This window comes from Schistocerca gregaria, chromosome 9 (genome assembly GCF_023897955.1).
Source record: "Schistocerca gregaria isolate iqSchGreg1 chromosome 9, iqSchGreg1.2, whole genome shotgun sequence".
Classification (NCBI taxonomy): domain Eukaryota; kingdom Metazoa; phylum Arthropoda; class Insecta; order Orthoptera; family Acrididae; genus Schistocerca; species Schistocerca gregaria.
In genome coordinates this window covers 162,614,566-162,641,457 of record NC_064928.1, presented here as the reverse complement: position 1 = coordinate 162,641,457, position 26,892 = coordinate 162,614,566, and the positions used below count along the sequence as shown (strand labels likewise).

Below are 26,892 nucleotides of genomic sequence, written 5' to 3'. Positions count from 1 at the left end.
TGAACATAACGAGGACACAGTCCATTCCATGTTCACATGGCCCACACCATATGGAGCCACCACCAGCTTGCACAGTGTCCTGTTGAGAACTTGGGTCCATGGCTGCGTGGGGTCTACACCAACTAACCTTAAAATCAGCTCTTACCAACTGAAATCTGGACTTAGCTGACTAGGCCACGGTTTACCAATCGTGTAGGGTCCGGCTGATATGTTTATGATCCCAGGAGAAGTGCTGTAGGCATTGTCATGCTGTTAGCAAAGACACTCATGTCAGTCATCTGCTGCCATAGCTGTCTCTTAGCACTGACAGCTCTATGCAGATGTCCTGGCTTCGGACTTTAACCAAAGGCCATTGGCCAGAGTGTTCCTCATGATGAGAGGAAATGCCTAACATTTGGTACTCTCAGCACATTCTTGACATTGTGGATCTTGGAACATATTAAAATTCTTTAATGATTTGTCAAATGGAATGTCCCATGAGTCTAGCTCCAACTACCATTCTGCATTGAGAGTCTGTTAATTCCTCTCACGTGGCCATAATCATATCGGAAACTTTTCATTTGAATCATGTGAGAACAAATGACAGCTCTGCCAATGCAACCACCATCTGTAAGTGTGTATGTCACTATCCCATGACTTTTATCACCTCAGTGTATTTGAGCTATTAATTCATTCCAGACCTTCCTTAGGACATCCAGAAATTGTTCTGGTGTAGAGCATAGGGCTCAACTGCCCATGTGATAAATGGTGTGTGGCTTCCTGTAATGCTCTTTCCTCTACTGTAGGATCCCTTATGCTGTCAAGTAGTGACAGAAGGGGTCTCAACGCAGCTACACTAGTATCTAACAAGTCTAGAAGAGTCTGCATCACATTCAGATGTTGATTCACAGTCCCCATGGTTGCTTTCACACACTCCATCAGCTCTTTTGTTAATTCCTCCAATGTCCATGTTTTATTCAGAACGCCCTGTTCCATGTTTGTTACTTGTATGGTATGCCATTCCCTTATGACTTTGTACCTGCTGGCTATTTCACTAATTCGTCCCAGCATATCACTCATTTCTGGCATATCGTCAGTATCCTCAGTCCCAAAGATCATATTAATCAGCAGACTACCTACATCTAACAATCCTCTCTTATGTCATAGCAATGCCTGTGACATCAAATTTACTGCTTTGCATAACTGCTCCCGTAGCTGCCCATATGAGAGACTTAATCCTGGATATTCTCCTCCCACTTCCTCCAACATTCATTTCCTCTCAGCCTAAAGGTGTAATCTGGCGATTCTCCTCCAGCCTTCATACTTTGTTCCTCCCTTCCCACACATTACATGGCATCATAAGTGCTCAACAGTGGCTTTATATCCTCCTGTGTGCCATTCAGTGCCCTTCCTTCCAGTGATTGATACTGCACTGTGTCTACCACTTGTTGTGAAGCCAGCTCATTCTGGTTAGTTTACATAAATCTATTAACGTAAAGTACAACCCAACTAAACACTGATGTTACATAAACTGCTGATATTTGTTCCTTTGGATTATCAGGTCCAGTGTACTGCTAGGTATTGCTTAACTAGTAATTATTCTTGACACATATTCCATGTTTTAATGTCCATTGAGTGGTTTTATTTCTTATGTATTTAAGTGTATGACATGAGTAACTTCTTTTCTGTATGTTGTAGTCAGGTGGACCATTGGGGCTATTGGTATTCATAATTTTCAAGGTATACACACTTCCTGTAAGGAACCGAGCTAATTTGTTGTGTAGACTAGGTGTCCTTGCTACGGAGGAGCTGATTATGAATAAATGTTGTTTCATTTGAAACCTATCAATTAGTCTTGCAAGTTCTTTTCTTGAGGCCTATTTAACAAATTTATTGAACTGCCATTTGAGGCTGACTGCAGAATGATTCTATAGCCACCGAGGTACATTTTTCACAAGGACCATTACAGTAAGAGAAATTAGGGGTTCTAATAATCCATATTCAGTCGTGTTTTCCTCATCCCCTTTGCGAGTGGAACAGAAAAGCTGTAGTGATACAAGATACCCTACAGCCTGCACCATATGGTAGCTTGTGGAACATGTATGTAGATGCATGTGTAGAACCAAGTATTTAAAGTAATGAATGAAGTTTGTTTCTCGTTGTTATGTTGGTTTTTTAACTGCTTTCATAGCTGTTGGTTATTTCAACCCGTAATCTTAATGAACAAGATGTTAAAATTTTTTATTTAATTTCAATTGATGGTTGGTTCAAAGTGCTTTGCTTAAACTGTATTTTAAATTAACTGGAATATGTCTTTCAGAAAATTGTGCCAAATTTTATTTGTGGGGACCTCTGGAAAATACAAGCAATTATTGTATTTTAACCTTACTCTTCCAGTATCTGTTGCTCCATTGCTTCATGCAGTTGCTAATATGGTAAATATCCTTCAACATATCACTTATGACAATGTGAATTTTTCAGTCACACTTCACAGTGCAGATGGTATTGTCACTCACTACCTGTGGACTCCTACAAGTATCCTTCTCAAAGAAAAGAAACTGCTTTGTTGCAGCTCATCGACTGAAATACATCTAACACTGTGGTGACTGTGTACATAAAACACACACACACACACACACACACACACACACACACACACACACACACACACACACACACACACATACTGTAGAACACTAGGTATACTCTGAAAATGCTTCAGTTGCATCTACATCAATCAAATCCTTTATAGTTGCTGTATATCCGCGAGTATATCCTAGTTCTCACCTCAATTTTACAATCTGATACAGAAGTCACAATTAGAGCTATGTTGGCAATTTTCATTCAAACAGTTCATCCTACAGTGTTTCCTGTCTATATTCAAGAACATAATTCGAACTTTATATACGTGCTCTTTATAGATTACATCTGATTTGTTTCTTTCTTGTTTGACAGATTTTCCGATGATGCTGATTAACGTATCTTAAAGGGTCCAACATAAAAAGTGATACAAATGGAAAATTATATTGATTAGTGCTTTTAGGATCAGATTTGTGCAATGATTTTATGCCAGTTGTGGAAAAAATGATAAAAAATTCTAGTGGTTAAATTGATAAAGATAGTTTTGCAATGATTCATAAAATACTCACTCAAATGTAATTCCCATGTTTATAAATGATCATTTATTACAGAGTGTAATTACATGATAATGAAATCTAACACCACATCATTTTATTTGTAGCTGCAGTTGTGACATATCAGGTTCGATTCTTCCATCCGTTATATTTTTCTGGTCTCCTAGACAACCAGTTCTTTTTTTTTGCTGATTTGTTTACAATATGTTTATCTGTTGCATGTAATATCTGTACGAAAATTTAGACCGAATTTCATTTCTAATTTTTTATTCAGATGCTTATTTTGAATGTTCTGATTTCAGTGGCGCAGTTAATTTTCGTTGGGGCAGCTGGCTCTAACAATATAGTTCAATACATGTAAAATTTTGTGAGCTAATCAGTGTAATTCCATATAGTGACATATGCCAACAGAAGGTTAAGCATTCCCACTTTCCTCTAAAGTATTTTAAATAGAAAGTTCCTCTAATTTGAAATGTGGTGCTTATTCATAAAAACAAGAGGACTCACGTTGTGTGAGGGTAATAGTTCCATGTATTTTTCTAAAGTTATGACTAGCAACATTTTCTATAAATAAAAATCACATAAGTTCTTGGCATTCATAAAGAACAGTAAATTCCAACTTTGGCATTTTCAAAGCAATATGTAATTTAAAGAATAACATTTTGTTGTTACATCTATCTAATACTTGTTGAATGTCACCCAAAATTGGTAGCTGCCATCTGAAAGAACATGTGTAACAACTATGTTGAGAGCAGTCATGGTGTTGATGCATGCTGCCGTCATGCACGTTCTGAATGCTAAACTCCATCCACTGGCAGGTGTGAGATTCATTACATGTCCACCCTTGGAATGAAAAAGGTCACCAATAAATGTGATTTGTGCAATCTATACTGTTTTTCAAAGTACAAATGGAACTTAGTTGTCGTCAGAGTGAGGCACTGGTGGACACAGTGGTCTAATTATGGATTGACTTAATTCAACTACCATAGTGTAATCGTCTTTGTTAAACTACTACAAGTTTGTGATAATAGTGAACTCAGTCGTTTTTGTATAAAATGTGAACACTATTTCTGTCCCACAGTGGCACATTCAGCTTTACCACTGGATTGTAACTGTTAAAAATTGTTGGTTGTGGCCTCATAGTAAATAAACTGGTTACACTTAATAACTGATCTTTGATGGGATTTAAATAGTGTGTTAATATTATCAAAAATATGGAGTCATGCACATCGCTGAACAAATATCATCCCACACACATTTAAACTTTCAGCTTTAAGGTGATTGAGATTGGTGCTACTGAGAACGAGACTATGAAATTCTGGTTGGTGTCATCACATAGTCACTGTTCCTCTTTCCAGTAGCTCAGATCCACCTCAGGAATGAGAGTGCAGTCTATTGCTGGATTCCTGGAAAAACAATATTGCCAATGACAGGACATAAATTCAGATCTTGAGGAACAGATGTTTGACACAAATGGATCAGAGAATCTCAGTTACACACAAGAGGCAGCCAAGATCTAAGTTGAAATGCAGTGGGGAAAAGCAAGAATGGACTAATAGTAATAAAAAAAATGGATCAACATATGGATATTGTTAGTTTTCTATGAGAGTTGGGGTCTTCCCCTACTTTTTCTTACATTCATTTATCATATTCCAAAGATACCATCAATAAAGAGAAAGACAAGCAAATCATAGAAAGTTCATATGTATAGTGAGTCAGTATTGACAATAATTCATCACTGTAATGCTTAACACTGGACATGTTTAAACCAAGCAAGTGTACGGTAACATAGTAAATTAGAAGAAAAGCTACTAATCTGAGAAAGGCTGCTGCCACCTCAGTTTTATAATGATTGCCATTTATCTCCTGTCAAAATACATTTAGAAATCCACTTACGTGTCATTGACTTTCTTGAAACTGTTGGTCTGTATTCTGGTTATGTTATCTGAGTTGTCACAAATTATTCTGGACATGGTTACCTTTTTAATTTCATTTATCTGATCTGCAAACAAGCCAGACAAAAATTAATCTGAGACAACGTAATAAAAGCATATCAGAACTGGGATTCCGCTATGTTTAGATACATGACTTATTTTGAAAGCAAAGATGCAGAGATGTGCTTACAGAACTAGTGCAATATAAATCACCACCTTAGCTCAGATCGCTAAAACATGCCTATCTAGTGGTGCTTGAATAAGAGAGAACTGGGTTTTCATTCCCTCTTTTACCCTTTCACACATCACATGCTGCAAATCTCAAGATGAAGGAAACACAACAGAGATGAGAAATGAGTCAAGTTATATGTCAGCAGGAAGAAGCATGCTACTGTAAATTGTACTAAGAACAAATTATGACTAGTGATAAACCATTCATATCAATAACTATGGGAACAGCTTCCCAATTACTTTGTATACAAGGGTCATTCTAAAGTTAAAAACAAAATAATTTAATAGACGAGCTGTGCAATTCTCCCCCTACCCCATGTCTGTGTTATATACTTTCCTCATCAAGTGTGGCATTATGACAATAACAGAAGCAGGAGTGGTTTCAAAATGTGTAACAAATTGTAACAATCTTATCAAGTTTGAGATAAAATAACCAACGTTTATAGAAATTTGATGAACAACGCTTCAATTTGAATATAGTGCATCATATTTAATGTTAGATGAACGAATATTCATGCAGAGAAACGATTATGCCAATGTTCAGTTGTGATTGACAAGATATTCAACACCATAAATGTTTTACTGTTGATGGACTGAGCACATGCTTTCAATCAGTTGTTTATCACATTGCTAGTGATAATTTGGGCTATAGAAAAGTGGGTGCCAGGAAAGTTCCTCAACTTTTGATAGATGAACATGAAAAACAATGAAAGGGAGTTGCACTGACTTTTCTCACTCAGTATGACAAGGGTGGTAAGGAGTGTTTGAACCATATTGTTACTGACAATGAGACCTGTGTTCTGCATAAAAGTCCAAAGTGACAGTTAATGGAATGACGTCATTGTCAGTCCCCAACAAAACAAAAGAAGGCAAAGAAATTCTGAACATGAAAAAGATTATGATCACTGTGTTTTGGGATTCAAAGGGTGTTCTACTCATCGACTTTATGCTTGGAGGAGGGATTATAAATGCAGCAGCCACTGTCAGACCATTCACCAACTATACCATACCATTCAAGATAAATGGTTCAGATTACAATCCAGCAGTGTAGTACTTCTTCATGATTAACACTCATATTTACTCTGCTGCATTGACAAACAATCTGATCTGGCAATTTAAGTGGGAAGTTTTAATCATCCACGTTATATCCCATACTTGGCCCTGAGTAATTACAATTTTTTCCCAGAATGAAGAATGGTTTTGGCATAAATCACTATGGGATTGACAATGAACTGAGAAAAGATGTTATTGAATGGCTGAACACCTTGGTCACAACTGAGTGCACCTAATGCAAAGAAAATCTTGTGGAGTAGCATGACAAATGTTTAAATTTGAATGGAACAGATAAGATATCAAAATATGTTGCAAAATAAGTTTTCTTGTATTGTCTTGAACAACACTGTATGATAAAACAAATATTATTTACTGTTAAATAACCCTGAGTTTTAATGTGTATTGACAGAGAAACAGTTACTTCGAAGAAAGCCATTAATCCTCTTCTTATACTACTCAGTTGCTGTTTTTATCTAATATCTCAAACATAGCAAAATTTACCCACCAAGTCATCCACAGTAAATATGTTGCTTTACATGTTCTCCAAGCATTTGTTGCATAAATTCATTATGAAAATCCAAGATTTTGAAAATATCAAACATTATTATTATCAGGGCCAACTGATTGTTGAAGTAATGGCATCACACAGATGTAAGTGATGCAGTAGTGCTTCCTATGGCCAAAGATTATCTTAATACCAATGATGAAACGTGATCCATAGCATATTTGTTTCCATCAAAATGTACAACATGTACAGCTACGTACCCAGAAAGCAAGAACACAGGCACTTCATGCATTTATGTCCTATATTATCCATCACAATGCAAAAACAGATGCTCTGAGTGACATTTCATCATTGGCATCAATGGAATATTTGGTCATAGTTTACTCTAGCAAGAATAGAAAAAACACAGAGTCTGTATTTTCATGTAGTAAGCATAGTTTATTGTTTTTATTCAATGTTCCTTGATTTACTGTGCATGTTCTCAACATAAAAGGAGGATAGTCACGTGATATTGGAACGACACTGCTCATTTACAATTTGCAGTAATGGCAAACTTTGAATGTTACACATATTTTCCTTGTTTTATATACGTTTCTACACATCTCAGTTTTAATATCAGCCACAGTGCAGTGTTGTCATTACCACAGAAATGCAACAGACACACTTTCAAATATGTAAGAATTTGGACACACTGATGGATGCTGCAAATTAGTTGCAGTCAGTATGTAAACTTTAACTGGATAAGGTACAGAAATTGTCATTGCAACTAGGTAATTTAAATTTAAACACTCCATCTGTGCAAAAGGAGTGGGAATTATAGGATAGGGCTGAAGCAGGTATGCTAGACCAAGGTAGCACCTTTGCACAAAAGATAGTTGAGGAACATATAACTCACGTGGAATTAGTCGAGGAGATGATGAAGGAGAAAGAGAATGAATTGTTGGCTAGGTTAGATTTAGGCATTAAAGCAGTGGATGAAAAGTTGCAGAGTAGCCTGATCAGTGTTGCAAAAGTAATAAAAGAAAATCTGACTCCAAGCAGTCAAATGCCAAATGCGTACATCAATATACTGCTAACCATCGTGAGGTGCATGGCTGAAGGTATGTTCCATTGTACCAGTTATTTTGTTTTCTTTGTGTTCCATTCACATGTGAAGCGGAGGAGGAATGATTGGTTTGAATGCTTCTGTGCATGCAGTAATTATTCGAATCTAATCCTTGTGATCCCTATGTGAGCTATACATAGAGGGTCATAACTGCTGCCGACTACTGTACCTTCATGTAGCCATACTCAGAATATAATCCCATGTACCAAAAAAATTCCACATCGTCAACAGACAGTTGCAGTGTTATGTGGCTTAATGCTTAATTACAGACTTACTATTTTATCAGTTGATTTGTTTTCACCACGTAACGTGCGCTGTTTACATCCTCTTTCGTTGCTGAGCGATGGAACACTTTTCGTTCTGACACCATAACTCTTCCTTTCCTATATCTTTACTACTTTTTACCTATATAAATGATAACTATTGGTTTTGCCATTTAACAACTTTTTAATAACTGTGGAAGTATATAGGCATCGGGTCCTACCTAATGTGTCACCTGCCTATACATTTTACATGAACCTTTCAAGACTCGATCAATCTGTTTACAAAGAGAAAGCAGAATATCTCTTCCTTTGACATTGTCCAACAATGACCTAGGAAGCTTGACGCCCTCGCAGCCCAGGCTCTTCCATGGCTCACGGTAGTTTGCAGCATTCGTTTTATTCCTTGCCAACTTGCCGCTACGTCGAACTTTCATGGTGATCGTTGGACAATGTCTTCCACGTTATCTGCAACATAAATACACTTTCTTCCCACAGTATTTCTGAAAACCCAAAAACAAACTTAAAGAACATAATAATAATAACTGTTCCTACACTTATTCGTATAAGTGTTGGTCGATTTAATGAGGGGTGGGACAGGCCTAAGCCTTGTGCAACCACACAGTGTTACAAGTCTTTCCACTTTATTACCTGATGAATCTTTATTACGGCATAGACAGTTCCTTATTTTTTCATTTTAAGGCAAAAGAATGAACCCGGTGATGTTTACAAGGGCCTTTCATAATGCGTTGCCTGGAAACTGAGAAGAGACACAAAAGGTCTGTTTTGGTGTAGGACATGCAAGACAGTGTCTCGCTATGAGTCACAGATATGGCAGATAGATGCCACATTTATCAACAGTTCAAGTGAGCATTTTTGGATATATTTTGGTCTCCCACGGTACAGGGGAGGTTGCACTGTGAAGTTTTCAATCCGTCACCATTCAGCAGCAAACGTGGGGACAGCTAAGAAAATACTCTGAGAAGTATTTAAAAAGAACTTGGTACTGTTCAAACCCATTCTCCCTTGTGTAAGTGCTATGGATTTTGAAAAGCTGTCTGCCTGCCCACACCTGCGAAAAGTTAATTACCATTCCAGAACATGACCTAGAGTATTTCTTTTCAGTGTTTGATTCTGCCCACTTTATTTATGAGGAAGGACCAGTGCAAACACAATGTGTCAGCACACCGCTTGAGTCCCCAAGATTGCCAAACAGCAAGGTGAAAATGATAACAATAATCAACAAGGTTGCCAACCATACTCACCTTGCAGCAATGGCAATAGAGCAATGGAAAAGACCAAAAATATAAACGAGATTATGAGGACCAACAGGGTCAAAATTTTAACCAGTCAGCTTATACTGATCAGAGATTGTACAGCCAGCAGGCGTAGAATGCACAGACAACTAATGGCAACAACCAGTATGACAGCTGACCAGGGCAAAACACAAACAGACAATCAAACAACCCACCAACAGCTGATTATAGTCAACATAACAAAAATTACATTTCTAATAGTGGGAAAGTCCATCGAGATTTCGAATCAAGAGCTACACAAGACACCAACTACAGGAACCAAACCCACAATGTACACTTAACTGACATAACCTCAAATGAGGAGGTTAATACCCCAGTTACCCAGGCCCCTGTCCAATGTCCAATGAGGGGGGGTAAGGGCATAAAGCTGACTAAAAACTGTTTTATTAGATACGATCAGAGCAGAGATATAAAAGATGAATTGTACCAGAAAGAAAACACTAACCATTAAAGGGAAGGTGAGGAAACAGTGCAAGCAGTAGTTAACTCCCAGAGATTTGACTTAAATGTAACTATGGTCCTAGATACCAATGCCCCAACGTAAGTGGTATCTCAGGGCCCTGTACATCGGGTGTAATATAAGATTAACTGAGGTCTCATACAACCAAATCACAAGGTGTCAAACCAGATACTGTACATTGCTGATAAGACCGCCAAGCATGTGTACTCATGGTGCATTTGCACTTGATCATGAGATACACAAACATTGTTTTACACATATTCACTGACACAATATTCATAGTGACATATTTATACACATAACACACAAGAATGATATCCTGAAGTGAAAAAGGTGTACGTCATAAATACTGAATGACAATCATTGCAGATATTTTGAAACAATTGATGTTGATGTCTTGTGTAACACAGTGGTACACAGTCAGAATTTTCCAGTAGGTAGGTAACACTAAATAAGGGAGTTAAAACAGAACAAGTAAATTTTCATGAAGAATATACTCAGTGATTATATTATAGATAAACAAAGGACTTTAGTAACAGAGTAAAATATATGCCTACTTGTGTCTGTATATGTGCGGATGGATATGTGTGTGTGTGAGTGTATACCTGTCCTTTTTTGCCCCTAAGGTAAGTCTTTCCACTCCCGGGTTTGGAATGACTCCTTACCATCTCCCTTAAAACCCACATCCTTTCGTCTTTCCCTCTCCTTCCCTCTTTCCTGATGAAGCAAGCATGGGTTGTGAAAGCTTGAATTTTGTGAGTGTGTTTGTGTTTGTTACTGTCTCTATCAACATACCAATGCTTTTGTTTGGTAAGTTACATCATCTTTGTTGTTAGATATATTTTTCCCTCGTGGAATGTTTCCGGGGCATTTAATAAGTAATGCAACAATTTTTTTTCTCAACCAATATCAGTTGAAAAAATGTGGAATTTGTTGGGGACATTGTGGAGTATTCCTGCTTCAGCCCCCACAGTTTCATGAAGTTTTTATATGTGGCGGCACTATGCATAAGTCTTCAAAATGGCGTCTGTAACAGAGGCGCATTCCAAGCAGAGAGTTGTCATAGAATTTGTTTGGTGAAAACAAAATCATTGCAGATATGAAAGGCGCTTGGGAAGTGAACAAAAGCATGGTGAGTTGTTGGATGAGGTTTCTGGCATCATGGCAACAGGGTGGTGTCAACCTTTCCAATCTCCTGCGTGCCAGCTGGCTGCTCACAGCTGTGACTCCTGCAGTGTTGGAAAATGCACACACTCTCATTTGAGGTGACAGATGGATCACAATCAAACACCTTGTCTCTTGACTCAACATCTCTGTTGGTGTGCTGGCACACTCATCCACCAGTTGACACATTCAAAGGTGTTTGCTCATTGGGCTCCTCACTGCCTAACAGAAGGCCATAACAGCCAAAAAAGGATCATGTGCAGAATTGCTTCAAAGTTATGAGGCTTGTCATGACAATTTTTTGTCAAAAATTGACATGGGCAATGAAACATGGGTTCATTAGTTCAAACAGAAAACGAAACGGCAATTTGTGGAGTGGTGTCACATCACTTCACCTCCAAAGAAACAGTTCATGCCACACCCTCAGCCAGTAAAGTCATGGAGACAGTCTTGTGGGACTTTCAGGGGGTTGTTATGTTTGATGTCCACCCTCATGCTGCAATGACCAACTCTGTATTTTATTGTGCTGGCGTTATGAAATGGAAGAAATGACTTCAACATGTTCATCGCCACAAAAAATGCAAATATACTTCTTCTTCTCAATGACAATGCAAGGCACCATACAAGTTTTTGCTCCTGGTGGAGGTCATGAAATGGCATTGGACTCTACAGCCCTGATCTCCAACCTTCTGTTTGGCCCAATGAAGGCAGCATTCTGCAGAAAGTAGTACATGGATGATGGGGAGGTTACTGATGCAGGAAGACATTGGCTCTCTTCGGCCAGTAGAGTGATACCATGTGAGCATATGGACCTTCCCAGTAAGGTGGTGTAAGACTGTTGATTGAACAGAGATTATGTTGAAAATTAGAGTTTAGTAGCCAAAACAATGGTGAATAGTACTGTATGTTTGAGTCTTGAATAAATACAATCTGCTTTCAGAAAAAAAGTGTTGCATTACTTACTGAACAATCTCGCAAACAAACACTCACATTGCAATTTCTCAAAACAGCATACTGGTACTCCAAAAAACTGTAAAAATTAAACTATTTATTGTTTTATATATATGTAAAGTTACTGAGTATTTGCAATGTAACTAACAAGTAACCTGATGCAATTGTTGACAAATGGTATTATGATATTTTGTAAAGTTTCAATTTGACAACTTATTTGTATCAAATTACTGATTATTTCAAACTTGTTACCACAATTTGTCAACCAACATTTTCAAACCAGATTCATGAAGAATCATTAATTTCAATTGTAAGTTTAATTATGTACGTTTCCAAGAACACAGAGAAAACATTTGTAATATTTGTACATTATATAAGCATGAGAGGTTGTGCAATCAATGAAAAGCAAGATAAAAGGTGATATTATTCAATGTATATTTAAGAAAAGAGACACTGGAACATCTAAATGGGAACTTTTTAAACATATTTTCGCCCGTAGGAGTAACATTTTGCAGTGATTATTTGAAGGATATCAGTTCCAAATGGAACACACCTTTTTTTTTTGTCGGCTTTTGCCAGATTATATGTAGCTTTACTCATCTCACTCTACAACACTAAACACAACAGAACACAAAAAGAACTTCATGATGGGATTCATGGAACAAGATGTTTTAATGAATGAATGTAGACATGTTGTTATTTCAGGATTCTGCTTAACTTTTCAACATTGATGTAGAGACACATGCACACACAAAAACAAACACACACACACACACACACACACAGAGAGAGAGAGAGAGAGAGAGAGAGAGAGAGAGAGAGAGAGAGAGAGAGAGAGAAAGGGGTGGGGGGAGGGGATTAATCAAAATTTGAAACTTAATGTAATTTGAAAACACATACAAAATACGGTAATGAAAAGAGAGAAGAGGTGCCATATTGCAAATGTGTTAATGAATTTAATAAAGGTAATATTTACTCTTCCAATGCACATGTAAGCCATATTTGCTGATAGAATGAAAATAGATACGTTAGATTGTACTGTAACAACAACAAAGTTTATACAGACTTGTTCAACAATGAAAAATGTGAAGCAATGAGAAAATAACTGATACCTTCTGAGAAGGGGTAAGGGGACCCAACATAATCATAGAAGAATCTGTCTCCACACTTCCAACGGTAGAACTGTTCTGCAACAATGATCTGCCTCACAGTCAGTATATCTGAGCTGACGTTCTCCAGCATCACCATCATCAGGTCTACATCATCTGGGTCTTCATAATACTGTTTTAAGGTCATGGCATCCTTAAAAGAAAGGTTAATTTATGTGCTTTTTTTTTAATGTACACAGTGTGTAAATAACTATTTTTGTGCATTTCATATTCTCGCCATTCAAATACTCATTTTGATTGAATAAAACATTACATTAGTAGCCACACACACAAAAGACTACAAAAAAGATGATAATATTGTACCAAAGAACATAGAAAGACAACTTACACTATGGTGCCATTGCCAACTTAACTAGCAGATGTAACAGCTGCCCCATCTAAAAAAGGGATAACTTAAGGTTAAGTCTCACTGGTTTTTTTAATAATCCTGGAGCTATGGCACAACATTGGAACATCCTGGACATCTTGCTTAGCAGCTGGGGTCACAGCAGGTTCATTATTCTGTATGGCTACAGGTGGCTCATTTACAACAGAGGCTGATAATTGTTTGCTTTCAGGCATCTTGTCAGTTTCAGAATCAGAGTTGAAACCCATTACACCATCATCATTAATGGTTGGCATTATATTAGTTTCAGAAATAGCACTCTTATTACGAGGAATGGATGCCAAAATTTGGTCCACATGTATCCTATGAGTATTACCACTAAGATCTTTTACTGTGTGCATAACATTTCCTCCCCTTTCCGAAACTACTCCCTTTTCCTATGCATCAGAGTTTATACCATGTCTCATGTATACAAAATCTCCAATACTGAATATATGACTCTTCTCAAGTGTTAACTTAGTTCTTAGCTTTAGCTCGATGTCACATGATTTGGTTAGACTTAATTGAATCCTTAGATACTTCCCAAACATAAGCATGGCTGGGCTTTGGCCTGTGAATGCATATTCCGCATTCTGAATCACTTAAGGTCTTCCATTAGTTTCACTAATTCATTGAAAGTCATGTCCTCTGACCTCTGAAGATAAGCTAGGTCCATGGTGAGAACTGCATACTCAGACCCAATGAGACTCAATAGGTAGTTTATTTGCAGATTGTCTGATATCTTGTGCACAAAGAACTTATTCCTGATAATAGAGATATACAATTCCACTGTACTTGTTTTGTGAATACAGGCATTTTGATGCCACCAGGATTATCCACAGACACTTGTATCTCCCTCACTGCATCCTTGTCCTCACATTCACTGTCAATTTATGACGTGTTGCATTTGATGGTTAACTTGAATAATTTTCCCAACATACACTATTTCAGTGAAAATGTATACATGAAGGCACATACGTCAAGTTCTTCTTCAATTTCTCATTGCCAGTTACTAGGTTTTGTACTCCATTGTTGCTTGCACACACACACACACACACACACACACACACACACACACACACACACACACACACACACACACACAAAAGACTACGACACAGGTGACAGAATCATGCAGGAAGACAACTTACACTAAGGTGCCATTACCAAATTAACTAGCAGATGTAACAGAGTCCAAATACATTATGTGGTCTCTGGTTAGGTGCAAAATGAAATTAAAGTTTCATGTTTTACACATTTTGTTTTTTTCTGACTTCTTCTTCTCCACTATAACCTTCATGCTCCTAACTGTTTAATTACAACATACTTTTCTGACTGATCCACTCTGGTCAGACCTAGTCTTGTAGCTTTAGTAAATGTATGTATGAATATAATATAGAAAATCTTCACCTGAGTTGTGTGGTAATGTCTAAAGTAAAAGTCTTGCATTGGTTACCCTGTGCCATAAAATTACTGTGTCTTATGGAATACAAATGTATAATGATAACAGAAATTCCTGGGTGCAATTAAAAAACAAAAATGAGTAATGGCAGCCAGTCACCTGCAGATTAACAACTGATGCTGCAGAGACAGGTTCCTTTTTTTTATTATTATCTGGACTGTTGGAGCTAGAATGAAAAAAGTTTGTTGGTGTTGTTATGGGTAAGGAAGTCAGCATTTGAGTTTTGTGTGTGGGAGACAGTGAGATTCTTTTATATGTGTTCCACATTTCTTACATTTGCAAGTGAGAGAAAACCTTACCCAGATGCAAATTTCCCCCCTCCTCAATCCGGGTAATATTTTACCAACAGCATTTATATTTTCAAGTATGTCAACCTCCAAGTTTCTTAGACAACCTTTTTTTTTAAAAAAAAAAATAAAGTAGCATGTGAAAAGTTTAAATACACTAAGCAGTTCTAGAAAATTAAAAGTGGGCTGACTGGCTATAGGTAACGTTACAGACAGGTAGAGACACCCATTCCTTGTCCAACCACATCCACTGGTAACAATAACTGACGATGCCTGTGCCACCACTCAAGCAGATGTTTTTTTTAATCTAAATACTCTTCATTGAAGTATTTATCGAGTTTGCAAATACCAGCAACAAGTTGATTATCTGGTATAGTGATTTTTCTTATTTATTGGTCATACTCATCCCATACAGAGTCTTTTTTATTTTCGTTACTGCTGCTACTAGAACAAGATGCTGAAGGGTCGCTAGCAGTAGGATCAGCCACTAAAATATCTCGATTCTCCCTCTGAAGTGACTGCACTCTGCCAACCTTACTTTTGAGGCGTGGTATTGCAACTTCACAAGCTTTTTGATTTTCAAAATACTCTCTGTCCAAATTGGGGGTCCAGAATAGTACACTCAGCGTATAGAATGTTATTCTCTAAATCTTTAACACAATCTTCCATGCCTTTCTTGAGCACTGATTGCACAGCGACAGTTTTTTATTGTTAGAAGCACGCTTCTGCAGAAAACTGTTGAGCAGGTTACAAAACACAATAACATTTGACAAAGTCACATTTCTTCCAGCACTTATTTCTAGCATAATTTCATGGAATGGACTAAATAAGGGCAAAATTCCTTCTATTATTTGCGAGTCACTTTCTTTTATTCTTAGGTCAGAGTGCAGAAGTGCTAACATAGCAGTCACTGCATCTTTTACCTTCATTATTCTCTGAAGCATGTCAAAAGTAGAATTCCAGCAGGTCCGGACATCCTGTTTGAACTTGAGGACAGACAAATTCATTTGCTGTTATGTAGCAATCAGTTTTTTTTGGCATTGTGTGCTACAATTGAAAAACTTGACAATATTTTTAACTTGTGCCAAAATGTCAGATATTTCTTTAGTAGCTTCTTGTACAACAAGATTTAGAGAGTGGGTGAAACATGAGCCTGATCGCCACTCACCAAGTCTGACAGCACATAAGATATTTGCTGCATTATCACTAACAATAGCAGCAACTTTGTATGAAATATGCCAGTCTGTCATAATGTCTTTCATGAAATTGCACAAGCTTTGGCTGGTATGCCACTCTTTATAATTAATACAACCAAGTAATGCTGACTGAAGTTTAGTCTCTTCATCTATAAAGTGGGCTACAATGGCTATATAGGTTTCATTATTCCTTGACGTCCAACCATCAGTACTGAGAGATAACGCAGATACAGCTTACACCTTCTTTTGTACTTCATCCATTATGTCGTTGTGAACCCTCGATATTAAATTTTTCGATAACATTTTTCTTGATGGAAGTTAGTAGTTTGGGCAATGAGAAACTAGTTCCATCAGTTTTAGAAAATCTCTTTCTTCCACAATTCGTAGAATGTGATGCCCTTTAGCTACCATCTTGACAACTTGTCTGTCTATTTCTTCAACCTTTCGGACTGATGGTGGTCTTCAAATATATCGGTTCATTGATTGTTGGGAGGCTGATACCAAAATAACATTCTGCAATAAGGATGTAGTTTGATTTGCTTGCAGTGAGTTTAAACTAGACATTATTGGTGGTTGTCTTTCCATCGCTATTGGGATTAAAGTGTGTTTTGTTTTCATATGCTGGGTTAAATTTCCGTTTGAGCCTCCTGCAATACTTATTAATGTTGAACAGTGGTTACATTTTGCTTTTCTTTTATCTTTGTCTTCAGTGAAATGTGTCCACAAGGAACTATGTTTCCTTTTTGATGACATTGTAATAAACAGCCTAAAACAAAACATAGTAACCATATAATCAACCGATATGTATTACCTTACTCCACATCATCGCATTGTAGAAATCCATTGTTATGTGATGATAGTCATTTTACATTACACATTTTAGGTACTGTACTTACCTAACACTGTGTACGATTTTACTTCTTGACACTATGGTTATATGTCAGACATTGCAGTGCAGAATACCGTAAAACAGAAAATTCGCAGCACTGAACTATGTAACTGCAGTTGGCAGATGCTCAGCATGATATGATGGTCATGGGTGGGAGGGGGTGAGGGAGTGGGGGTGTGTGTGGGAAGCATGTGATTTTTTTAAAGCCTACTGCGGGCTCTCGCTCCATCTCGCTATTGTCCGTTGGTCTTTGGAAAAGAGCGAACGAACTAAGTAGCGTGGTTATCCGTGAACTAGTTTGCATAGTTATGTGAATAACATAATAAATATACATCTCTGACCATTGGCTCCTTATCTCAATATAATGGGCATGGGCCCACTATCACCTGTTTCAATTTGACTCAATAAGCATTGAGACACCCTGTATGTATGTACATTTATCTACTCATAATGGACAGATGACCACCAGTAGCACTGTTCAGTTGGCCTCAATAGGACAACCTCAATTTTCAAAATTACTTATGAGTATATGCAAATATGGAAAACCTCTGTGTAGCCTAAAGCTACAGATATTAGAGCTATTGGCTTTCCTCATTTTTGTCTGTTGTTATCTAATCTGAAGGATCAACATAAGTCCTACTGTTGGATCTGTTTCAATTCAAATATGCTCCATTTGGAGAGTTACTCCAATTTAAATCAAAAGTGAAAATGGGACCAAAATGACTTATTCAGATGTAGCACTTAGTGTTTCATTTTCACAAACAAAAATGAACGTGGAATGACAATGGTTGTTTACATACCTCATAAGACATAATATCAGTAAAGTCTTCAAATTTTGTTGCTCTTGGTAGACCTATTAATTCTCGATAATCATTATAGCGTCCCAAGCCACCATCTCTTCCTCTTATTATGTCAAACATGTCTAGGTCTTGACCGTAAGGCCAGTCAGCTTGGAACATGTTCCTGTTAAGCTGAAATCATTTAAACTTTATTATTTCAGGTACTAGTGAAGAATATTGACGTACCTACATCAATATTGTTCAAGTGAAATAGGATGAATGCCTCTAGCCAGCAATATTTAACTTAGTTTTGGAAACAAAATACTGTGGAAATAGAGAGAGATATTCAAGGCAGAAGATACAACAGGCATAAGGTTGGATGAAAAGAATGAGAGACTGAATTTGAGTGCTTAGACTTTTGTAGCCACCTAGTTTGAGTTGGGCTGCTACTGTGTAGAGATGGAATTGTGGGGAGTGGAGGTGCTGGTAGTGGCCAGAGGTGGCTAGGGAAACTCGGCTGCCTGGAAAACCATCTTTTATTCAGTCTCATGTTACAATGATCAAAGTGTTGTTACGCCACAAAAATGCCCCCTTCAGTTGTGTTGTCTTCCAGATATGCTGTCAGCTGCTGATGGTGCAGCTGGTGTGCTGGATGGGTGACATTCACATCCTGCTTCTCTAGTACCATTTTCTCACTCAGAAGTGCACACCCCACTTAACACTCTGCAGCTGAGAGTGAGGAGTGGCAGTGATGTAAACGTTAACCCTGGATTCTCATAGAGGTCCACTGCTGCAGGAAGGAAGCTTGCCTTGGTGTACATGGTCTGTGAAGCACTGCCCTTCAAGGCAGAAGTTTAGCTGTTGCTTTAGTCGCTCCAACTCCACAGTTGCAGACTTATCCGAGTGAGCCAGTCTCCTGGAGATGGCTGCCCAGATTTGTGCCGGTTACTCACTGGCTTCTAACACAGTGGAGACATGCACAACCACAGCATCACAAAGAACATTGCCAGACTATACATAACTGTACTAGAATTGGAGGGTTTTTGTAATGGTTAACAGCACATTTTTTGTTTCCAGGCATGTACAGACCAATGCTCTGGTAGCCCAACAGAGTAGAAAATCTGCTCAGGCTGGTTTGTAGTTACAAAGCTTTTCTGTGATGACGTGAAGATTGTGTGGCTCTCCATAGCCTGCTTTACTGTAGGTGAACATGTTCATTCATGAAGTTGGATACCAGTGCCTCTGCTTCTGCCTGCTCATCCCACATATTCGTACGATGAATCTGCTTTTCTTACAATACTGCCCAAAACTAATAACTGTGTTACATTCCTCCCCTGTTTGGGAAGACCTGGACCCAGGGTCTGAACCCATGACCAGTCAAATACATAGTTGTGACACAGGGGTGTAAAGGGGAAGCTGATGATGTCAGGTAATGAGAATATAGCAGGTGGGTGTGGGGTGACATTTGGTCAGGTATCTGTTGTTTTGGGTCGAAAGACTATGCTTTTTTTTAGGATACATTGTAGCAAACTTCAAAAGTAAAATGGCTGTTCAAAAAATATCGAACCTTGTTTATCATTGTCGAAACCAAAAATGGTATTGGGGCACACACACACTCTATATTTGTAGGCATACTTAGTGCACATGTTTGGTTTTTCTTACACACATGCAAAAATGACCAGTCACTGAGTAGTCATTGACAAGTGAACAAATCAAAGTATTAGCCTTCAGATTTTGTGTTGAGGGTAAAATGACAGGAAAAGTGGAACAATGTTATTGCATCAAATTTTGTTTTAAGACTGGAAATTCTCAAGTTGGGATGATCTATAAGATTCAACAAATCTTTGGGAATTATACAATGCGTACCAAACGGATAGGAAGGGTACAACCCCTTCAAAGATGGAAGTTCATTAGTGTAGAGTGAAGCATGTTCAGGTGGGCCCTCAGCACCCACAAATGAGGTTGCCAGTGATCACATAAGGAGGCTCTGATGATGCGCGATAGATGAATCTTGATCAGAGAACTTGTAGACAAGATTAAAATTATATTGGATACATTAATTCCATTTTTGGACCTCGGAATGATCTCAGCAAAATCTGTGCCAAAGCTGCAAACAACAAAGTAGAGGCAACTTTGTTTGAAAATATTACATGCTGGATACTGTTAACAGTATTCCCAACTTTCTTAACAGAGTGATCACTGTGTTTATTGGTATGACTCAGAAACAGGAGCAGACACACTTAAATGTACCATATAGTGCTATTGCCATATGAACATGCAAGTAGAACTACCTTACAGAGTGGGAAATCATATATTTAAATCAGAGATGGGATATATTTTAAGGTGGAAGAGGAACTGATTACCATTAGACTAGATAATCATTTTTAATTGGCAGCCATTGAACTAATAAAGCTATACATCTATATGAAGTTAATTGTCCTGTGTGTGTACTGCTCATCTAGTGGTAATGAGAAAACTTTCTTCAACAAATTAACTGTCATCCTGGAGAGAGTTGCAGCCTCCAAAATCAACATAATAATGTGTGGAGACATGAATATTAACATGAGTGTTGAGAGTAAAGTTCTTAATAACTTCTTGAACACCTTTAACATTTTTGGCATGGCACTAATGGTAAATGCTGCTACTAAGGTATAAAAAAGTTCAGCATCTGTCTTAAAGCTACCAAAAGTGAAAACTGTAAAATATTTCTAAAAGATCTTGATCCTATGTTCATTACTGTCAGATAATGAAACTAAAGATAGGCTTCTCCAAACACAGATGTACAATTTTTCTAGGGCATTGGCAAAACAGACCTGGGATGAAGTGTATAGGGAAAATGGTGTAGATGGTAAGTTCTGTAAATTCTGCATTTTGTTTAAATTAATTTTTGAAAGGACATTTACAAAAGCAGTCACTTCAACAGTAACAGCTAATTAAAATAGATGTATAAATGTGGATATTAGAAAGTCCTCACAGCAACTTAAATTTTTTCAGTTCTTTACTAAAGCAATATACTAAGCCACAGTCCCTAAATTACTATCACAGCTACAACATGAAATACAAGATATTACTGCTTCCTGCAAAAAAAATCATTCAATGAGTAATATACAATGCAGAAAATAAAAGCAAAGCAAAAAGGGGTGTTATATAACATCAAACTGGGAAAGACAGACACAGGTATAATAAATCAAAAATTGATAAAAAACAAAGATTCCAAGATTTACCAAGCGGGAAAGCGCCGGTAGACAGGCACAATAAAAAGCACACAAACACACACACACAAAATTTCGAGCTTTCACAACCGGCAGCTGCTTCATCAGGAAAGAGGGAAGGAAAAGGAAAGATGAAAGGATGTGGGTTTTAAGGGAGAGGGTAAGGAGTCATTCCAATCCCGGGAGTGGAAAGACTTACCTTAGGGGGAAAAAGGATAGGTATACACTCGCACACACACACACACACACACACACATACACACATATCCATCCATACATACACAGACACAAGCAGACATATTTAAAGGCACAGAGTTTGGGCACAGATGTCAGTCGAGGTGGAAGTGTGAAGGCAAAGATGATGTTGAATGACAGGTGAGGTATGAGTAGTGGCAATTTGAAATTAGCGGAGATTGAGGCCTGGTGGATAACAAGAAGAGAGGATATACTGAAGGGCAAGTTCCCATCTCCGGAGTTCGGATAGGTTGGTGTTGGTGGGAAGTATCCTGATAACCCGGACGGTGTAACACTGTGCCAAGATGTGCTGGCCGTGCACCAAGGCATGTTTAGCCACAGGGTGATCCTCATTACCAACAAACACTGTCTGCCTGTGTCCATTCATGCGAATGGACAGTTTGTTGCTGGTCATTCCCACATAGAAAGCGACAAGCACTTCTCAGCAGGAAATAATAATTGCTTAATTTATGGGCAAAGTGTTTTATTGTGAAACTGTTTTTTTCTTGTTTTTTAAAAATTGGAGAACTTCACGCAGTTATGAAATCTTTCAAAACTCTCAGGAACACAAAGGCCTTTGTTACATGGCTTACAATAGTATCTGGCCTCTTTCCTCACTACCTTTCCTGCAGCTTTCACTTGTTTCCAGAAGACCCAGCATCTTCTAGCTGGATTTGTTTTCTTTTTTGTTGGCGGCATTTTTTCAGGAAAATAATGTGCTGTGAGTCTGTTTGTACTAGCATCTCCAGATGCTGAATGTGTGTCTTTATTTAGTTCTGCTCCTCCTTTATGAACCAATTCCTTTGCTAATTTACAAATAAAATCTGCTAATTCACACTTTTTTGATATTTTAATCTTGTGAATAATGTTGGCATTCACAACTGCCCTCATAAAAATATGGAAGAAAATCTTTCTCCACTATTTTACAGTCTTTCACTGGAAGGGCTAGTAACTCATCAGCTGGTCTCCCCTGTCAATCCCATTTTAGACAAGTTGTAGCCTAGTACAACATCTGGCTTTACTACCTCAACATATTCACTCCTGGATTTTACACTGACATGAGAAACAGTTGTAGCCTAGTACAACATCTGGCTTTACTACCTCAACATATTCACTCCCGGATTTTACACGGACATGAGAAACATTCCTTTTATGCTGTGTTGACAACATGTGTGCATCATGACTGTCTTTTGATTTTAAACAGAAAAGGTGTCCTTTGCAATGAAATGTCATTTCTCTTTTATTTAGTTTTTGATTTTTTAGGTCTCTATGCAAACCTATCCTGTTCTTTATCACAGTTACAACTCCCAATGTATTTATTTCTCATATTTCTTCAAGGACTGCAGGATTTGTATAAAATCTGTCCATGTATACCACATGTCCTTTTCCCAAGTAAGAGGAACATAGCCTCAGCAGCAGGGATTTGACAGAATTGTCAACATTTCCTTTTCCTACAGTATAAACTTCAACATTGCACACTAAACCTGTTTAGCATTATTTACAACATACAGTTTTATCACATATTTCTCTGGGTTGTCTTTCATATAAACATGGAGTCCAATTCTTCCTCAAAAAGGATGCATTGCTTCATCCACAATCAGATTTTGTGATGGATAAAAGTCTTTTCTGCATCTTTCTGTGAAAAAGTCCCAGACAGGTCTTATTTTATGCAGAGAGTCATGGCCTGGTTCTTGTTGAGGTATCCATAGTGCATTATTGTTCACATGCAGCATCCTTAATACTGCAAAAGATCTATCTCATGACATCAGCTGGGAAGCAAATGATGAAGCAAGCACTGTGTCTTCAGACCAATAATCCCTAAATTTAGGTTTCTTTAAAACACACATTTGAAAAATGATTGCAAAAAATTAATATACTTCATGTATCCTCACTGCTCTCCATTTCTTCCATAAAGATCTTGGTTTGATTATGTTGTGACAGCGAAGTTCAGAAGTAGTATAAGTAGCATGTTTATTTGTTTCTGACTTTACTTTTAGAAACATGCTGTGATCAAAAAATTGCAACAAAACATCTAGTTCTGTTCATAATGTATCAACAGGAACCTAAATTTCACTCATTTCTTCAAACAGAGGTAATTCATGGAGTGCATCAAAATGACACCATTCATTATGAAAGGCAGGCTGTTGAACTGAATCACAAACCTGACTAATAGAAACTTGTGCATTAGCTTCTTCAAACTCACTACCATTGTTTTTATCAGCAGCACAGGTTTTGCTCTCCAGCTCACGTGTGTCATCGTTGTCTTCTGAAAACTGACTGATGTCGTCTGAAAGATCATCCATTTCTGAGTCATTGTTCTAGAGTTCTTCAATCTTTAAGTTTGACGAGTGATGTTTGTTAGTCATATTCACTATTTATATGTTTTTACACATGGGAAGGATGCACACAATAACACAGCATGGCAGCTGACTTAGAACAAAACAACCTTCAACAACAAAACTTCCTGGCAGATTAAAACTGTGTGCCCGACCGAGACTCGAACTTGGGACCTTTGCCTTTCGTGAGCAAGTGCTATACCATCTGAGCTACCAAAGCACAACTCACACCCACTCCTCACAGCTTTTCTTCTGCCAGTATCTCGTCTCCTACCTTCCAAACTTTACAGAAGTTCTCCTGCGAACCTTGCAGAACTAGCACTCCTGAAAGAAAGGATATTGCAGAGACATGGCTTAGCCACAGCCTGGGGGATGTTTCCAGAATGAGATTTTCACTCTGCAGCGGAGTGTGCACTGATATAAAGCTGTGAGGACCTGGTGTGAGTCGTGCTTCGGTAGCTCAGATGGTAGAGCACTTGCCCGCAAAAGGCAAAGGTCCCGAGTTCGAGTCTCAATCGGGCACACAGTTTTAATCTACCAGGAAGTTTCATATCAGCGCACACTCCACTGCAGAGTGAAAATCTCATTCTGGAACCTTCAACAATACTTTATTTTACAGGTCTGTCTTGATCACAAAAATTTTTACATTTCACTATTACCAGTTTTGGCTACTGCTATTATCAGATCTGCTACAAACAAAAACAGTGTGAAACCAACTGAGGTCAGTTTGCTGATGCTAAATCTATAAAAGTCATGGTGCTACATAAGAAAGGTAAAAAGTGTTTACATGATTAACAGCCATTATACCAGCCATTTATACCATAAAATATTCTGATGTAGTACCAATGTCAAACTAAACATGTAGGTACATAGTAAGTGCTGGTGATGATCAGAATGTGTCTGGTATTTATACAAGGAAAGTGAGGCCAGCAGAAGGCACTACAGCTAGGATACATGATTAACCAGTATCACAAATGTATTGCTTAAAATACCATATGCATAGTCATTAATTAAAGTTACTTCACATGACAAAATGACTATCTGACGATAAAACATGTACTTACATACTACACATGGAATTGGATCCATACTTAAAAACCACACAAAAAGTGCAAATACTAATGATGTGAAGCTCCTAGTCTGGCAAGGTAAAACATACAATTTTATTTCCCACAAAGTGTCATGCATGATTGAACAACATTGTTTGCAGACAACTCTAAGGTACTGCTCACCGACAGGTCACCAGAAGTACAAAGAGAGAAAGCTGATAAATGCTTTGCTGTGTATGTAAGTGGGTATCAAACAATAAAGCTACATTTAATATAAAGAAAACAAGCATTATGAATTTCTAAAACAGAAAAAATAGAAAAGACTGCAATAACCTCAAAATAAATAATGAAACTGTACAATGTGTGAAAAGCACACAATTTCTTAGAATGCATGTGAATTGTCAATGAAAGTGGAAAGGGCATGTAAAATCACTTAGAAACAGAATTTCTACAGCATGCCCTCTGAATCAGTATGTGGTATTTCATGTATCAGACCAGTATATTTTGTTTATATTCATTCCACCATTAGTTGTAGCTTTTTGAGTGATGGGAAACTTGAGGTCAACATTATGATCCAAACATGCTAAACTATTAAGGGAAGTCTATTAACTTAAACAGGACTTTGGTATTCCAGTTAGATTTAGAAACCTTATGTACCACTGAATATATGATGGTGAGAGCATTCAGCTTCCCACTATTGGACTTAAAAATGTGCATGTAGCTCTTCAACAAAATGTATTAAACAATAAGCCGAAGTACTATAGGCACACATGGCAAAAGCAATATCTGGACAATTCTCAGATTCATATCCCTGAGCTGCAAAATTGAATGCCACTTGAACCACTTTCTTGAATCCAGTTTCACCTTCAGGACTAATGTGTCCAGCCGCTTGCCAGGAATATTGAGGCATAAGCTGATACACTTGAGCAGACAGCTGTTCATGAATAATAGAATGCATTGTCATTATGGAAATTCTGGCTCATGACTTAGTGTGTAAGAGTCTGTTATCGATCTTGCATATGCTTTATATTTTTTGGAAGAAATATGTAGGTAATTTGGTGTTTTTTGGCAGATTGGCTTTTAATGTTTTTACCTGCAAATGAACAACTTCATATTGCTATGTTCTTGTGAGCAGTCCATGAATCTAAAGTAGTGTACGCTTCTGGCTATGTGTGGCATTGTAATAAACAGCATTCACAAAAAAGGATTTTAAATGTTTTTCGACATTTTCCCACTTGTTTTAGCCTCCAAATGTCTGTCTGATGGAAGATTGTCTTCAATAGAAGTTTTAATTTCAGGTCAAAAGTTTTTCCTGGAGGAAAATATACAGTTTTGATTTTCATTCATTGAATCTCCAACATCTACTGTATGACTATGAGTTGTACTGTGTGCAGACTGGACCAGAGTGACTGTTGATTTTTCCTCCTTTTTTTAGGTAGCTTTGCATCAGAGGTTAATTAGTAAAAAAATCCACTTCAATCATTGTTCATAAGGCCGTATCACATATTTGGAAACTCGCAGTGTACTGGTTTACTTGTCTGACAGAATGGAGCCCAGACTGGTGAATGTCTTTTGCTTCCTTTACATCTCTGTCTTTCATAAAAGTAGTTCACAGCACATTCTACATTCTTCTTGTATGAAATCTGCAGAATGTTTACACTTTGTGTGCATAATATATCTTGCTTTTTGCATTGCCTAAAGTATGATGTGACACTAATGGGCATGTTTTCTTTCATTTTTGGCTTTGTCAAATCAAAATAGAATGTGTTGTTTTATCTCCAATTTTTTGACTGCCTTCTTTCCTTGAAGTGGATATTCATTAT

General features: G+C 37.7%; 1 protein-coding gene across 3 annotated transcripts in view; it reads right to left on the bottom strand.

Annotated features, from left to right (window-relative positions):
- Positions 1–3,112: 3,112 nt before the first annotated feature.
- Positions 3,113–26,892, bottom strand: part of LOC126292143 (peroxidase-like) — a 221,567-nt gene continuing 197,787 nt past the window's right edge. For all 3 annotated transcript variants that reach the window (XM_049985980.1, XM_049985981.1, XM_049985982.1), the window contains exons 11-14: positions 18,260–18,430; positions 13,205–13,394; positions 5,010–5,115; positions 3,113–4,519 (exon numbers count right to left, since the gene is read on the bottom strand). In XM_049985980.1, coding sequence (XP_049841937.1) covers positions 4,453–4,519; positions 5,010–5,115; positions 13,205–13,394; positions 18,260–18,430 — 534 coding nt within the window. In that variant the 3' untranslated portion in view covers positions 3,113–4,452. The remainder of the gene's footprint in view (positions 4,520–5,009; positions 5,116–13,204; positions 13,395–18,259; positions 18,431–26,892) is intronic.